At 40.6% G+C, this 16,998-nt stretch overlaps 1 protein-coding gene across 1 annotated transcript in view; it reads left to right on the forward strand.

Annotated features, from left to right (window-relative positions):
* PANX1 (pannexin 1) overlaps nt 1-7,300 on the forward strand; it is a 45,363-nt gene extending 38,063 nt beyond the window's left edge. Inside the window, exons 3-5 of the mRNA XM_008572477.1 lie at nt 3,590-3,813; nt 4,895-5,553; nt 6,107-7,300. Coding sequence (XP_008570699.1) covers nt 3,590-3,813; nt 4,895-5,553; nt 6,107-6,186 — 963 coding nt within the window. The 3' untranslated portion in view covers nt 6,187-7,300. The remainder of the gene's footprint in view (nt 1-3,589; nt 3,814-4,894; nt 5,554-6,106) is intronic.
* Nucleotides 7,301-16,998: the final 9,698 nt, after the last annotated feature.

Below are 16,998 nucleotides of genomic sequence, written 5' to 3' on the forward strand. Positions count from 1 at the left end.
ATTTATTTATTTATTTATTTATTTTCCTTTAAATTTTTATTTTGTCAATATACAATGTGGTTGATTATTATGGCCCATCACCGAAACCTCCCTCCCTCCTCCCTCTCCCCCCCCCCCCCCCCCGGTTTTTGTGTGTGTGTGTGTGTGTGAGTGAATTTATTTATTTATTTTTAGCTCCCACCAATAAGTGAGAACATGTGGTATTTCTTTTTCTCTGCCTGACTCGTTTCATTTAATATTATTCTCTCAAGGTCCATCCATGTTGTTTTGTTTGCTTTTTAAATCGAAACATAATCGATATACATATTTGTGGGGTACAGAGTTGACTACCAGTATTTGTGTACAGTATGTGATGATCAAATCAGGATAGTTGGCATATTCAACATTACAAAACATACTTATTCTCTGTGTCCATTAACCAATTTCTCCCTAAACCCCCTCCCCTTCCTTGCTTCCCCCCATCTATTAACTACAGGAGGAGGAGGGGATTTGAAAATGAAAGGAGGCTGTATGCGATCACCTTCAAGATTCCTTCCATCTGGAGGGTCTGTTCTAACTACAGCTTCTTCCAGAAACAACACAAATTTTAAGGCAGATAGACTGAAAGTTGTGGTTAGAACAACTGCTTGGTTCTGCATTGCTCTGAGAAGTTTCATGATCATTGGAAGAGCTCAGTACCCACTTGGACATCATACACAATAGTTCAGTCATGGTTTTAAGAGATGCTGAGCATCTCAGACCTAATAGGAGTAGACAGAGCTCATGAACAAAGCCATTCCTGCCCAGCAGATGTTCTCTCAAATCACTGCAGCTTTTCCACCCTCCTCATTTGGACAAAGGGATTTTAAAGACTATAATTTAATGCTTTTTTTTGATTCCTCTTTCAGTTGAATTGATTTTAATACTATTTTGTTATAGACTCATTGCAAGTTACCTTTATTATTGATGGGTGGAGGGAGAAGAGAGGGTTTAACTCTGGAGAAAACCAATAAATGGGGCATTTAACTACCCTTTACAGAGGTAATCAAAGTACAAGGATATTTTAGGAAAAAAGCAAACACCCAATATGTAATACCTTTAAATATTTGTTTCTCTAATTACAGTTAACTGCTGAACTGTTCATTGGTTCTAATTATTATATCAGTTGGGAATGTTAAAAAATTTGCCCCAGACTATAAACAGTCACCTTTTAATTCAGGAGGACATTTTGAGGTAAAATGCTAAACAAAAGTGACTTATAAAAATATTTCATAAGCCCAAGCGAGAACTAGTTTCCCCTTTTGTTTCCCAGAGAAAATGCCTGGCTGTCTTGGTTATGAAAGCAGCACACACTCTATATCATGCAGTTACATTTTTATTCTAATGGGCAGCCTGCAGAGTGGGCAAGGGTTGAATGGAACATTGCTTCTCCCGACAGCCAACTATGAATTATGCAGCCAAAATTCAGCTAATCAAAGCCTGTTGTGTGTGTCATTGTGTAGCAGCCCTTTGCAAATTGGGTTAATAATTTTGAGAATCGAATCCCATGCCGCAACCCCAAAGTAAAGAAGCTGTGTTGGTGAGAGGGCTTTGTGAAGTGCCAGGGCCATTTGTACTTATATCTTTCTTTCTTCTGGGCAGGGACTTCTAATTGGGGTCCATAATTGCATCAGAGGGTCTATGAACTGGGATAGGAAAGTACATGATGGCTTTATTTTTTATTCACTTCTAACTTAAATTTAACATCCAAAAAACTACAGGTAGGCAACAATACCTGTGGCTTTGTCACCCATAGAAATCACAGATATCTTGGAATGTTGTTTACCCTTTACTGCTTCAAAGTTACAATAGATATTAGACCATCTGTTAAGTCTTACTTAATGTGTTAATAAGGAAGCACATACAAATTTGTTTTTTTTAATATTTTGATAACTGTATATCAATATAATCCATTTCCTTTGTGACCCTATGTGTATTATTTCATGCATTTAAAAATATTATTCTCCATGAAAAGCATGGAAAGACTGAGAAACTATCACAAAACCAGGGGACCAGAGAGACATGACAGCTAAATGCAGTGGGTACCCTGGATTGGATCTTGGAACAGAAACAGGACAATAATGGAAAACCTGGTAAAATCCAAATAAAGTCTGGAGTTTAGTTTACAGTAATGTGCTAATGTTGGTTTCTTGGTCTTGACAGATGTATGGGAATGCTCTGTTGTCTTTGCAACTTATCTGTACATCTGAAATTACAGTGAGGGCCATGGCATGGGGTCTGCCACCCACTCCTGGAGGTGTTTTAGGGTGAGGGTTTTATGTCAACTTAAGACCCTCGTGGCCTCTTTCAGTTACAACCCTGAGGAACTCTGGAGATATTTTCCAGAGAAGTAAAGTAATTTAGAGTGTATTGAGATGGAAAAGGTATGACTCTGGGGTCAGAGAGGTCAGGGGTTATATTGTGACTTTGTCACTTATCAGCTCTGTGATCTGGGGGCAGAAACTGCTCTGGGCATTCTCTTCCCCTCTGCAGGATGGAGCCATCCATACGGGACTTGCCAGGGTGGTTGTGAGGACTAAAGTAAACGTGCCCTCCTAGGTAGCCCTTTCGTCGGTTTTACCTGGTGTGTTTTAGTGTCTTACATGCCAAGCACCATGCTAAGCAGTTTTCATAAATTATCTAGTTTCATCTTCATGACACCTGTCTTACATGACCATTTCATTAGTAGGGAAACTGAGGGTCAGAGGTTTGGTGACCTCACTGCCCAAGGCCACAAAGCTGAACTTAAATTCAGATCTGCATTGACTGCAGTTCATGGTGTTCTTAAGCTTCCTCCTGAGGCTAAGCCTTCTCTGGTCACCTGGTGGACCTGGTAACCAGGCTGCTCTTCGCTCTCACCCTCATTTGGTTTGTGCATGTGTCCAGATCCGGGTGCTCCCCTCGTGATTCTGCTGCCCATTGTGGTGGGCTTCTCTGGACCTCAGATCATGCAACTGTAAAATGAGGGTGTTGGACTGTCCTCAAGGTCTGTTCCGCATTCTGTGAATTTTAACTGCTTATTTTGGCTGTTTTATTGGGATGATTACTGTATCACTGAAGCCAGAATTTTTCTAATTTGTTTTGGGTGACGTTATGTGTTTCTTCAGCATTTTCCCAGATTCCAGAGAAAGAGAAAACAGCAGAACTCTAAAGCCTTAGTTGCCTCTTAAAACCACAATTAAAAAAAAAGAAAGAAAAAGAAAAGGCCATTGTGATATTAAGATTTCTTAATTGGACTTTATTCAGAGATTACTCTCAAGGACATGGGAGTAATATTATTTTTTCTTTCCTTCTGTGATTAGAAAGGAGACACCATGTATTACCATGTACCAGGTACTTCAGATTAATGCCTATTGAAAAAAATAAAAAAGGTTGTTAGCAGTGTTACGTGTTTACCTGGACAGGTGAATTTAGTCATAAAAAGTAGTTATTAGGTGATGAGCTCGATTTCCACAAGCGACGTGGCAAGTACATTTTTTTAAAAAATGAGAAAAAATGAGAGCAGCACTTAGCACAGTTAAGTTACTTCCCTGGGGCATCTGTTAACCCCATGATTTGCTCTGTTTTTCAGTTTTTCCCTTACATCCTGTTACTATTCGCAATCCTGTTGTACCTGCCCCACCTGTTTTGGCGTTTTGCAGCTGCTCCTCATCTTTGCTCAGACTTGAAGTTTATCATGGAAGAACTTGACAAAGTTTACAACCGTGCAATCAAGGCTGCAAAGAGCGCGCGTGACCTTGACCTGAGAGATGGTGCCTGCTCAGTTCCGGGTGTTAATGAGAACGTAGGGCAAAGGTAACTTAGCCCCAGCAGGTAGCTCTTCAGGGTTTGTAGTACGAGTCTGGGCCTAGAGTTCCCACTGCTAGTAAACTGGGGGTGGGGGTTGAGGAGACATCCACCTAGTGACAGTCTGTAGGAGTCTGGGACGCCCACTCTCCCCAATTCTCATCCCCACCATCTGTCCCAGCACCTGTCCTTCTATCAAGACTCACTCCTTCCCTTGCTGGATGCTACATGACCATTTCATCTAAATAAAGTTCTTGTAGGCGTAACAGGTTAAGGTACTACGGTGAAGCTTGCTTGCTTTAACCTGCTCCTTAAAGGAGAAGCTCAGAGGATTTCAAGGCAACTGAGCCTACAGAAAGGATATGAGAGAACCACGGCACAGTAAGTTGTGCCTTGCCTTTCACATTGTTCTCTGCTTGTTGTTACTGATAGTGGGAATAATAATATTCATAGCGATCTTTTTTGAATACTTTATACATCACAGACACCGTGTTGAGTTCTTTAAGTACATTATCTCCTTTAACCCTCACAACATTATCAACTAAGTGCACTTATTTTCTATATAAAAACACTTCCATAGCTCTAAGTGTGAGAGCGGTGACCTGAACCGTGTCTGTCTGGCCCCACAGTCTTGCCCATGACCCCAGAGCTGCCCCCACCCCTCACCTGCAGGAGGCATATATGTTGCAGTTAGACTGAAAAATTCTTGACCTTCTTCTGTGCACTTTAGGGGGAAATTGTAATTTTATAAAAAAGCAGCAGAAAGGAACTGTTAAATTTATTTAGCAAACATTTAGTATTTATTAGGTGCCAGGCATTCTAAGAATTTCCAAATATTAGCTTATTTAATTAACTAGACCTTCTTTAAAATATTCAGGGGAAAATGTTTTATTATTGCTTTTCCTCTTTCTCTCTCTCTCTCTTTTTTTTTTAACCAGATTTTATTCCCTAATACTTGAATGAAATTAGAGGTAGAGGAATGTGGATGTTTGAAATTTTTAGTGTAATATTGTGGAATGTGTTTATATCTTTAATATTTGATGGTCTTGGTGAGGGTCTAAATTATTTTTGTTTTCTTTTTTCTTTTTAGTTTGTGGGAGATATCTGAAAGCCACTTTAAGTACCCAATTGTGGAGCAGTATTTGAAGACAAAAAAAATCTCTAATAATTTAATTGTCAAGTACATTAGCTGCCGGCTTCTAATTCTCACGATTCTCCTGTTGGCATGTGTCTACCTGGGCTATTACTTCAGCCTCTCTTCACTCTCAGACGAGTTTGTCTGCAGCATCAAATCAGGGATCCTGAAAAACGAGAGCACCATTCCTGATCAGTTTCAGTGCAAACTCATTGCAGTCGGAATTTTCCAGTTGCTCAGCTTCATTAACCTCGTGGTTTATGTCCTGCTGGTCCCTGTGGTTATCTACACACTGTTTGTCCCATCCCGACAGAAGACAGATGTTCTCCAAGTCTATGAAATCCTGCCCACTTTTGATGTTCTGCATTTCAAGTCGGAAGAGTACAATGACTTGAGCCTCTACAATCTTTTCTTGGAGGAGAATATAAGTGAACTCAAGTCATACAAGTGTCTTAAGGTACTGGAGAATATTAAAAGCAGTGGCCAGGGGATTGACCCAATGCTACTCCTGACTAACCTTGGCATGATCAAGATGGATATTGTTGATGGCAAAACTCCCATGTCTGCAGAGAAGATGGGAGCAGAGCAGGGGAGCCGGATGACAGAGCTCAAAGGTAGGGTCAGCTCTCAGGACAGAGGCTGCGGGAGCCCACAGAGTGGCTTTTTAGCAGTCTGCTATGAATATTGACAATCTTATTTACCTTGCCCATCATTTAAACCATTTTCCTAGCATGGTCTTTGGTGGAATCCCTCAGGACTAGGAGAGACAGGGAAAGAATTGGTGCTGCCCCAAATTGCCAAAGAAGGAAAACTTCTGTGCTGTCTCTGGTTATTCTCTCTTCCTTCTCTCTCTCTGTTTCATCCTCTGTCTCTTGCTCCAGCTCCTCCTTGTCTTTCTTAATTATTTTTTATCTTGTCTGACTAGTTTCTCCCTCTGTACCTCTGATCCTCTTGCCTATTGTTCTCTGACTTTCTCTTTTAAAAAACACTGAAAGTTTGTTCATCTAGTTGTCTTCACCTAACTTCACTGTGCTTTAAAATTAGGCTAAGATATAAAACATGGTAAAGCAAAAAATATGAGGTAGACTTTTAGCAAAAGAGAAGTTGATTTGTACTGATTTTTCCTGCTGTACTTCTGTCATAAATATTTGTTTTCAATTTTGGCAGATTTGAATGTACCCAGTGAAACTAAAGCAAATAACGGGGAGAAGAATGCTCGACAGAGACTTCTGGATCCTTCTTGTTGATGGATCCTTTTTTCTTGAACATCGGATCTGTGACTTCTGTGATGTGGGATTCATTCTGGCTAAAGCATCCCTGTTGGGTTCACAGCTGGTTTGCAGTAAATGGTTCTTGGTAGAGATATTGAGCCTCTCTTATTGAGTCCCTAATGAAAATGATGGTCAATAAAATGTTATGGAAGAATGGTTTATGAACTTCCTACAAGAAGCAACGTGGAGATAAGTAAACTGCAGCAAGTATATATATGCAGGTCCTCATCGTGTGAAAAGTAGAAAGATTGGTAAGAGTAGTCAAGAGTTGTAGCCCTTCTAAAGAACCTCGGAGAAACACTTTGCTGTACCCATCATGCGACGAGACCTAGAGCTACTGGAAAGCAAGCACTTTGGGATATTTTTTTTGTTTTGTGAAATAATAATAAACATGCCAGGATGTAATTTAATATGAACCTCTTCTGTGCCCTTCATGACTGTTGGATGAGAAAAACATTCTCTGTCTAGCCGTGGACCCATAGGTGGACCTGTTCTTGGCAGTGTCCTAAATTGGGTGTAAATCTGGTGCCTTGGCTCTTGTACACTAATGCTATCTTTACAGTGTTACTTGCCAACCTTGGCTGATTGAAATCCTCTAACCACTATGTGTTGCACTGTGCTCAAGGGCAGCAGGCCCAAGCCATGCTCTGACAGAAAACTCAATTAACGAGTTAGAATGTAAAGGATAGTAGGTTTAGACCAGGGTGACTTCAGGAGAGAATGCTTCAAAAGAACCCAGTGGGGAAATCTGAACTCACAGAGCTTAATTCAGTCACTCTAAAAGAGGTTGTCTACAGGGTGTTCCTGTTATCAAAGGCACTTGAAACAGGATTTTTACTTATACAAATTAACAGAACAGAGGAATGTTTAAAGTGAGGGACACATTGCCTAAAATGATCAGAGTGCATAAATGACATTTACCATATGATGAACTTGGAGCCAGAACAACTTAGCGTTTATTTTGTTTATATTTAATCATATCTACTAAAAATTCATTTTCATTTATACAGTGTCAGAATCAAGACTTTTAGGGAGGAACATTCTAAAATTGGCGAATTATAGAATAAATATTACAAATGTATGGATAAGACAAACGCAAGCATTTTCTCATTAACATTTAAGGCTGGCCCAGAGTGTATTAGAAACCATTCTCCGTTCTGATGATGTAAATAGATCCTGTGTTCACATTTTGTACAAAAAATCTTTAGCATCTGTGGATCTCCCCATTTTTATTAGCAGATAGTTAATACACTGAGTAATCCTTAGGAACCTCAATGTTTACTTTTGGCTTTTAGGGACTCTTGTTTACTTAATCTAATTACTATTTTGTGAAGAACAAGTTCTATAAGCTGTTTTCTTCCTTTCAGAATATTCAGAAAAGCAGATTTTATTTGTGCTTCTATGATAATGTCTGAGATAGAAAGCTAATGATAAATATCAAGGATGCAATCAGTGTTTTAAATTATTCTCTATTGCATGATATTTATCACTGCTGAATTATAGTATGACTTAGAAATGGCAGTCACCTAAATAATTGATTTTGCTACATTTTTACTTCACAGTGTCTGAGATATTTCATCACAATTCTCTACACTGGTTTCTTTTGAAGATTTGAAAAGATTTTTGAAATATTTTTTAGGATTTTTTTTTTTAAAAACTTCATCTTGGGCCGGCCCGGTGGCGCACTGCTACAGTGCGCCACTTGGGAAGCGCGGCAGCGCTCCCGCCAAGGGTTCGGATCCCACGTACAGACCGGCCGCTCACTGGCTGAGCGAGATGCGGGAGCAACACCGAGGGTTGCGATCCCGTTGCCGGTCCCGGTCCGGTACGGGCGTGACACTGAGGGTTGCGATCCATTGCTGGTCACAAAAAAAGACAAAAAGGGAAAAAAAAAAAACTTCATCTTCTCTATAGACTACTGACTTAGTCTCTTTTCTCTCACTACCACTGAATTCCTGAGACTTGATAATCTATAAAGAAAATAAATTTACTTTTACAGTGCTGGAGGCTGGGATGTCCAAGATTGAGGGGTTGCATCTGGTGAGGGCCTTCTTGCTGGTAGGGACTTGGCAGAGTCCTGAGGCAGTGCAGGGCATCACATGGCAAAGGGGCTCACAAGAGTTGTACAAACTGGTCTTTTGTAACAGACCCACTCTTGTGATAACCCATTAATCCATTAATTCATAAATTCTCCAGGCCCTACTACATTTAATCCTTTTTTTAGAGTTAGTGTAATTGGTGTCCTTGGCTTCTGTTTTGGTTCATTTTCCCATTCCCACTCTCTAAGCTCCAGTAGGGTCTGTGATGTCCCAGGTATTGTTCCAGGCACTGGCCATGCGGATATGAATAGGCAGGTCCAATCTTTGAGGAGTTTAGAATCTCGTACAAGGCGGCAGAGAGAGAGGCAAGTACTAAGAGGTAAAAGAGTAGCTCAATAATAGGCCCTGCCGGAAAACTAGTAAATCCTGTATGTTCTTGTGGGATGCCATGGCACTTTTTCTCTCTCCCATAATTTCCATAGCTGATGATTTTGAGAGTCTAATTATAATTTTTCCCAGCGGTAGATGACCCTCTTAAGGCATTTTAGCCACAAATTCTCTATGTTGAAGTTTGGGCAAAACAGTAACATGGACAGTGATTTTGAACAGTAAGGGTTGCAATTGCCTTTTGTACCCTACCTCGTATGGGTAAGGAGAACAAGCCTGTGGGCTGGGTGCATGAGGTTGCTAACGAATACCAGTTGTGGCTCTAAAAGGTTGATATGGATGCCTAGTGATATATTTTGGCTTGGAAAAAAGTATTATTAGGAAAATTAACTCATCTGCCCACTGTGAGTTGTTGACTTGGAGGACTACTTTTGAGGAGCCAATTTCCTGAGGGTGAGGAGGAAATGCTTTCATAAAGCACTTACTACTTTGTAAAAGGGGACAACCAGATCCTAAATGACCGCTCCAGGGTTACTGACTTTGTATCTGTGTTATGTCTTCCTAGTAAACCATTGTAAGGCTGCTGAGCCAGCCTGGTAACAACAGTGTTGCAGCTGGGGATGGCACAGATCATTCTGAAGGTTCACCAAGGGACAAGCAGAGACCTCCAGTGTGGAGGTTCTCAAAATTCGGGGGGTTACAAACCCCTTTGCAGATATATTTTAAAGCTATGGACCCATCCTCGGATGTACACGTAACGTTGTGAATGCATCTTCAGAGGTCGTCATAGTCGGTGCATCTGAGGTTAAAAAGCTATGCTCCAGCAGAGGAAGAGCAAGCCACATCATCGAGAATGGGGCTCCCTTTGCTCTTGAAAAAACTGCTTCTGCCAACAAGAGTCAGCTGTATGCTTAATTAAGTCATGTTTGTGTCCTTTTGAGTGAACTGCACCTTTTGAGTAACCGCCTTTGTTTTCTAGAGTCAGACTGCACTAGGTCAATTAAAGAGTAAGTGGGCAGCAGTGGGCCTGGAGTGACCAGGCAGTCCACCTTGGCCACAAGGCGTTATCTTCTTCAGATTCAATTAATTGTCCTTGCTCAGCCTCACTGGAATGTGGGGAGGATGAGCATAACACTTAAAAAAATGCTTTGTCCTACTCTATAGTTGTACTGTGAGAAAGTTGGAAACTTCCAACTGTATGGTGGGTCTGGTTTGCATGTTTATGTGTCTTTTGTGAAAACTACCTGTTTATCTGCGTTCCTCTCCTATCCGAGAGTGAGCTCAGGTGGGGTGGCAGGCCACTGTGGTCTGGGAGATTTAGTTCAGCTGTAAGAGGAGGATTGTTATACTCCTTTATAAGGGTGCTCATGTTTTGTTTATTTGGCTTATTGTCCATCTAGGGTAAACAGAAGATTCATGAGGATGGGAGTTTTTATCCACTGCAGTAGTGCAGGCTCCTAAAACAGTGACTGGTGTGTACTAGGCATTGTGTAAATATTTGTTGAATGAATGAACAAACTGTTAGGATAAATCCTAGTTTGTTGTCAAGTGGTGATTGAATATTAAAAGGCAAATGGTCCTCTGCAGGAGAGGGGGAGAGGAGGCCCATCTAGCCTTAGTAGAGACAGGAATGTTTCTGCAAATGACTATGTTTCGACATTAAGTAGTGACAGTCTGTAGCTTTTTATTGTGGAGTGAGTTGGGACCACTTTCCAAGTTCATTACAAGTTCAACATTGCCTCTCACTGATTAAGGAAATTGAAGTTTTAAAGGGCTTGGTCACGGTAATTCCCCAGAATAAACCTCTTGAAAGGGGTTGTTTATTGAAATGTGCAATTACCAGTAATTGAGGTTTTATCTGAGGACATTGAGATAAAATGGCTCCCTTTCGGCAATCGTTGGCATTTTGGCCCTGTTTTTCACAAGTAAAGTAAAACCTTTTAAAAAGATTGACAAAGATGATGTTGTGTCATTTGTGGAATATAATAGATGTTAATTAATGGTTGGTTTTTCTGCCTGCTTTAAATGAAATGTATTGTTTCTGGATTCTCCTTTTAGCTGTAGAAATACTTTGTCACTAAAGCATGTGGTGTGATCAGTGATTGTTCTTCAAGTTCCTGAAAGTTACAGAAGTTTCTAATGCTTCCAGTGCTTTTTTCCCTGCCCACCAGAGGAGAAAAATCCTTGTAGAATTCTAGTGTTCCAAGTGTTACTCACAAAAATTGAAACCGTCAGCTCCTCTTTAAACAAGTTGGCTTTTTAAAAGCACCATAATTACAATTTAATGGTATTCTGTGAAGTGGTGCTCTAGGCGTAATTTCAGTTCTGTTTAATGAGTAAATTTCTTCACAACTTTAAAAGAAAAATATGTGTGGTCTTTTTGCTCTGTCACTTGGTAAGAATGCTACTAACAGAAGAATGACTTTAAAAATTAAGACCATCTTGGTTTCTATTCCACAAAGATCCCAAGATGAGAACAAATCATGGTGCTAGAAAATGGTCCTTAAAAAGACACAAGAAACCTGAAAGCTCTGCATTTTGCTGGTTATCACTATTCTACATCATAGTTCCACGTAAGTCACTTGGCCAAGCTCTTCATCTGGTCATGCTAACTTCCATTTAAAGAGGGGTGGAAAGCCGAAAGTCAAGGCTGCTGTGTCTGTAGATAAAGGTGAAACAGTGTTTTAGATTTGCACTGTTTTGTCCAGCTAAATAAAACTTCTCTGAGTGATGAAAAATGTCTTAATATTTCTTGCCTTCCTGTTAGCGAGAACCATTTCTTGGAAGATGTAACAGGAGATGAGTCTTGAAATGTCTTGAGGCTCATTCCTCTCTGGTGGATATATAAAATTCAGTGGGCTCCCTGGTACTTGCTAAAATCCAGCTGGCAGTAACTAACGGAAGAAAGTCCTTGATTAAGGGCCCACAGATTCTGGAATTTCTAAGGCAGAAATCACATGCTTTTTGATTGAGGATTGTTTGCCTAGGCTTGGTAAAGAAATAGTAAGTAAACTTGGTTTGGCCTGCCCACCTTTTTTAAGAGGACTCCTTTGTACAGTGGTAAAGTAATGCAATTTACTATTATGGACAATAAATCAGAACCATGCAAAATCTTATTGTAGAGCCTGGCATATACTAAATACTCCATAAATGCTAGATTTGACTATCATCAATGCTTCTGTTCCCCAAAGTGGCACCCCCAGGAGCCTTGGATTTTGTATTAGTTTTCTGTTGCTCCATAACAAATTACCATAAACTTAGCAGCTGAAAGCAACACACATTTATGATCTGGCAGTTTTCTGGGCCAGAAGTCTATACACAGCTTAGCTGGGTTCTCTGCTCAGGGTCTCACAAGACTGCAGTAAAGATGTGGACAGGCTACTTTCTCATCTGGAAGCTCATGGGGAAGGAGCTGCTTCCAAATTCCCTCAGATTTTTAGCAGAATTCATTTTGATTAAATGAGAATCAACTGAGTTGGGACCTTAATTATATCTGCAAAATCCCTGCCCCTTTGCCATCTTCCGTTGGCTAGAAGCAAGTCCCAGGTCCTGCCCACACTCAGAAGGAGGGGATTATGTGGGGCACAAGCATCAGAAGAATCACAGCGTCACCTTAGGCTCTGTCATGGAAGTTATCCTGAATCCCAGCCTGCCTATCTTGCAGACCTGTAGCTTTACCTCCTTGACATTCTTGTGAGGTCTCTGTCCATCTCCAGGGCCATCTTTTAGGCCTTTTTCTCTTTCCCGAATTCCTCTAATAGTCTTACCATGTCTAACCCATCTTCCATCTTCCACATTTCTGTCCTTGGACTTTTTAGAATGCAAATCTGATGATGCCAATTATCCCTCCTATCTCCCAGCATTACTGTCACTTTTAAAACCCTCAGGACTTCCATGTATTTCAGGATAAAGCACAAACTTGTGGTTTAGACCATGCAAGGCCCTGCCTCTTGTCCACCTCTTCAAGATCATCACCCAGCACCCTTCCTCCTGCCTCCAATGCAACCACATGCTGCACTGTTCCTTAAAGACCTCTCTGCTTTCTTTGATGCTTGCTGTGGATCGAATGTCCTCCCAAAACTCATTGAAGCTTAATCACCATCAAAACTGTTAAGAGGGTGGGAAAGTACTATTATGGTAATTGAAAGGTGAGGCCTTGAAGAGGTGATTAGATTTGAGGACTGTGCCCTTGTGAATGGATTGAATTATTCATGGAGGAATGGGCATGGTTCTGATGGCTTTAAAAGGAGAGTGGGTGAGAAAGTTAGCTCTCTCTTGCTGAAGCCGTCCACCATATGATACCCTGTGTCACTGTAGAACCACCACAAAGAAGGCTGTCACCAGAGGTGTTCCCTGGACCTTGAACTTCCCGGCCTCCAAACTCTAAAAAATAAATTTTATTTCTTTATAAATTGCCCAGTTTTAGGCATTCTGTTGTAAGCAACAGAAGCAGAGTAGTACAATGCTCTTCTCTGTTCCCACAACCCTCTTCTATTCAAAAGTCAGCTCCGGCATTCCTGCATGAAGTTCCCATGGCCTGTCCCCTCCCCTTGTCCTGATTTGGATGTCCTTCCTGTGTTCTCTGCAATATTGCCTTGGCCCTGTACTCCCAGCACCTATCACACGGTCCAATTCCCAGACACTGAGGGATCATTTCTTCCCTTTTATCCCCTATGCGTGTCTTCCAAGACTGCCTGGCGTGGATAAGAGCATCTAATTGGAATAAGTGACCTCTTTCTCCCCCAGGCCTAGGGTCCATCTCCACCACCATTCCTTCCATTCTGCCCAGTTCAAGGTGGCCAAGGACAACTCGTCCTCCATCTCCCTCTCCCTCTCCCACTGTAGTGACTGGGGGCTTACCTGGGACCTTTCTGAAACACTTCTAAGTAACTTTCCTTGGTGGTGGTTTCTCCCAGGCTCATTTCATTTTCTCGGGGTTCTAATATAACACCGTCTTATTGGAACCCTGCAGTTGGGTGTGCTATTGATTTGGTGCTGTTTTAGTAAGAAAAGTGATGTCCTTTCTGCTTACAATTTGTGTCCAGCCAGGAGAGATGCTTATTCTATGACGCTACATGCCATTCTCAGGTCCCCCTCCCACCACCACCCAGGAGTGAGGGGAGGGGAGGGAGGAGAAGCTGAGATGGGCCACAGCCGTGTGCCCCTCCTGTTACAACTGAGGTGCAATAACTACACTGCAGAACTGAGAATTTGCTGACTCAAGTCCTACCTCTTCCCCCCTCAAATAATGTCAGTGTTCTGAGTTCTCCTGCTTGAAAACAGCGTAGAAAGAGAAGGAACAAATGCTCCTCTGGGGTACACTAGAGACTGGGCAGACCCCTCAGAGAGAAGAGGAGGAAGTCAAGCCCTGGATGGGCAATTACAATACAGCTTCCAAGAGTCCCATGCCAATGTTTCAATGTGCCTTTTCTCAGATACAAGGAAATGAAAAACAAGAGAACCTAAAGCACCATCAAAAATCACTTCAAATCTCCAGAAACAAAATTTACGTTACCTCAGGGAGCAAAGAGTCCAACAGAACCTGAGCTTCCATAGAAACTTCAGTGATGTTAAAGAAAATGTTCTGATGGTAATTTCAGAGGTAAAGACACCCATAAAGATTTCAACATTCATCTCTTTTGTTCATTCTGAATAAAAACTGTCTGCCACAAAGGAGGCATTGTTAAGTACAGAGTCCCTTGAGGCTCCTTACCATCTGTTGAAATACCCCTTGAGATAAGGGAATCTTCATTTCAGAAAAAAGAAATTGCCCAGAACTATGGCTGCTGCAAAGGGGAGCAGAAAAAAGAGTAAGTGTTAGAAAGAATAAAGATGGTCTAGACAGTCTGTGCAGCAGACTATGATGAGAGACACATAAGTAATTTAAAATTTTCTTTTTTCTTTTCTTTTTTTTTTTTGTCCTTTTTGAGACCGGCCGCACCGCGCTCAGCCAGTGAGCGTTGTGAGCGCACCGGTCATCCCTATATAGGATCCGAACCCATGGCCTGGGCGCTACCAGCACCGCATTCTCCTGAGTGAGCCACGGGGCCAGCCCGAACCAAAGATCATTCCTTGATCTTTTGTATCATGTTTTGCATTTCTATTTTATTTAATTCTGCTCTGATCTTAATTATTTCTTTCCATCTACTAATTTTGGGATTAGATTGTTCTTGTTTTTCTAGTTCTTTGGGGTGTAGCATTAGGTTGTTTATTTGAAATCTTTCTATCTCTTTGCAATAAACTTCCCTCTTAGTACTGCTTTCGTAGCAGCCCAAACGTTTTGGTATGGTGTGTCTTTATTTTCATTAGTTTCAAGACTTTTTTAAATTTCCTTTTTAATTTCTTCTCAAAGTCATATGTCATTTGTTGTTTAATTTCCATATGTTTGTATAGTTTCCAGGGTTTTGCTTGTTATTGATTTCTAGTTTTAATCTGTTGTGGTCTGAGAAGATACTTGAATTGATTTCAGTATTTAAAAATTTGTTGAGAGGGCTGGCCCGTGGCTCACTTGGGAGAGTGCGGTGCTGATAACACCAAGCCCATGGGTTCGGATCCTATGTAGGGATGGCCAGTTCGCTCACTGGCTGAGCGTGGTGCTGACAACACCAAGCCAAGGGTTAAGATCCCCTTAACAGTCATCTTTAAAAAAATTTTTTTTTGTTGAGACTTGATTTATGACCTAACATGGTCTATCCTGGAGCATGTTGCACATGCAGATGAGAAGAACGTACAATTTTGTTGTTGAATGAAATGTTCTGTAGATATCTGCCAGATCCAATTGGTCTAAAGTGTGGTTTAAATCTGGTGTTTCTCTGCTGATTTGTTGCCTAGATAATCTGTCCAATGTCGAGAGAGGGGTGCTCAGATCCCCAACTATTATTGTATTTGGGCCTATCTCTTTCCTTAGGTCTAACAGTGTTTGCTTTATATATCTGGATGTTGCAGTGTTGGATGAGTATATACTTATAGTTGTTGTCTTTGACCTGGATATATCCCTTTATCATTATATACTGGCCTTCTTTGTCTCTTTTTATAGTTTTTGATTTAAAGCCTATTTTATCCAATATAATTATAGGTACTCCTACTCCTTTTTTCCCCCCATTTGTGTGGTGTATCTTCTTCCATCCCTTCATTCTTAGTCTGTGTGTGTCTTTACAGGTGAGGTGAGTCTCTTGTAGACAGTATATAGTTGGGTTTGGCTTTTTAATCCAATCATCCAATCTGTGTCTTTTGAGTGGGGAATTTAATCTATTTACTTTTAGGGTTATTACTAAAAAGTACTACTTACTTCTGGCATTTTACTTGTTTTCATTTGGATATTTTAAATACCTTTTTTCTTTCTTTCCCTTTTACTGTTTGTATTTGGTGTTTGCTATTTTTTGGAGGTGGAAAAATACAGTTTCTTTCTCTTTCTCATTTGCATTTTTGCTCTACCAGTGGGTTTTGTTCTTTCATGTGATTTCATGGTAATGATTGTTGTTTTTTGGATTCCAGATGCAGGACTCCCTTGAAGATTTTTTGTAGACCTGGTTGTGTGGTGGTGAACACCTGCAGTTTTTGTTTGGCTAGGCAATACACTATTTCTCCTTCATTTCTAAAGGATAGCCTTGCTGGGTATAGTATCCTTGGCTGGCAGTTTTGTTTTTTTTTTTCTTCTTCTAGTATTTTAAATATATTGTCCCATTCTCTTCTGTTGAGGAGTCTACAGTTAGTCTGATGGGGACTCCCTTATAGGTGAGTGGACACTTTTCTCTTGCTATTGTTAGGATTCTCTCTTTGTTTTTGAGCTTTGCCAGCTTGACTATAATGTGCCTTAGAGAGTACCCCTTTGGATTGAATCTGTTTGTGGTTCCTTGAGCCTCTTGAATCTGAGATTCTGCGTCTTTCCCCATACCTGAGAAGTTTTCCACTATTATTTTGTTGAATATGTTCTCAATGCCTGTTCCTTTCATCCCCATTCATGATACCCATGATTTATATGTTGGTGTGCTTAAGATTGTCGGCTATCTCTCTTAGATTTTCTTCATTTTTTAAAATTCTTTTTTTTATCCACCTTAGTTATTCAGAGAGACTGTGTTCAAGATCAGAAAATCTTTCTTCTGTTTGCTATAACCTGCTGCTTAAGCTCTCAGTTGTGTTTTTTATTTTGTTGAATGACTCCTTCAGTTCCATGAGTTCTGTTAAATTTTTTTTTAAGGTATTAATTTCTTTGTAAATTTCCACCCTCATTCCCTGGATAGTTTTGCTCATTTCATTGTGTCCTCTAACTGTGCCTTCTCATATCTCAGAATTCATTTTCAGTCATTTCAAGGGTTTCTTGCTTTATGGGGTCTGATACTTGAGAGTTATTGTATTCCTTTTG

This window comes from Galeopterus variegatus, unplaced genomic scaffold, assembly GCF_000696425.1.
Source record: "Galeopterus variegatus unplaced genomic scaffold, G_variegatus-3.0.2 Scaffold791, whole genome shotgun sequence".
In the NCBI taxonomy this organism is placed as follows: Eukaryota; Metazoa; Chordata; class Mammalia; order Dermoptera; family Cynocephalidae; genus Galeopterus; species Galeopterus variegatus.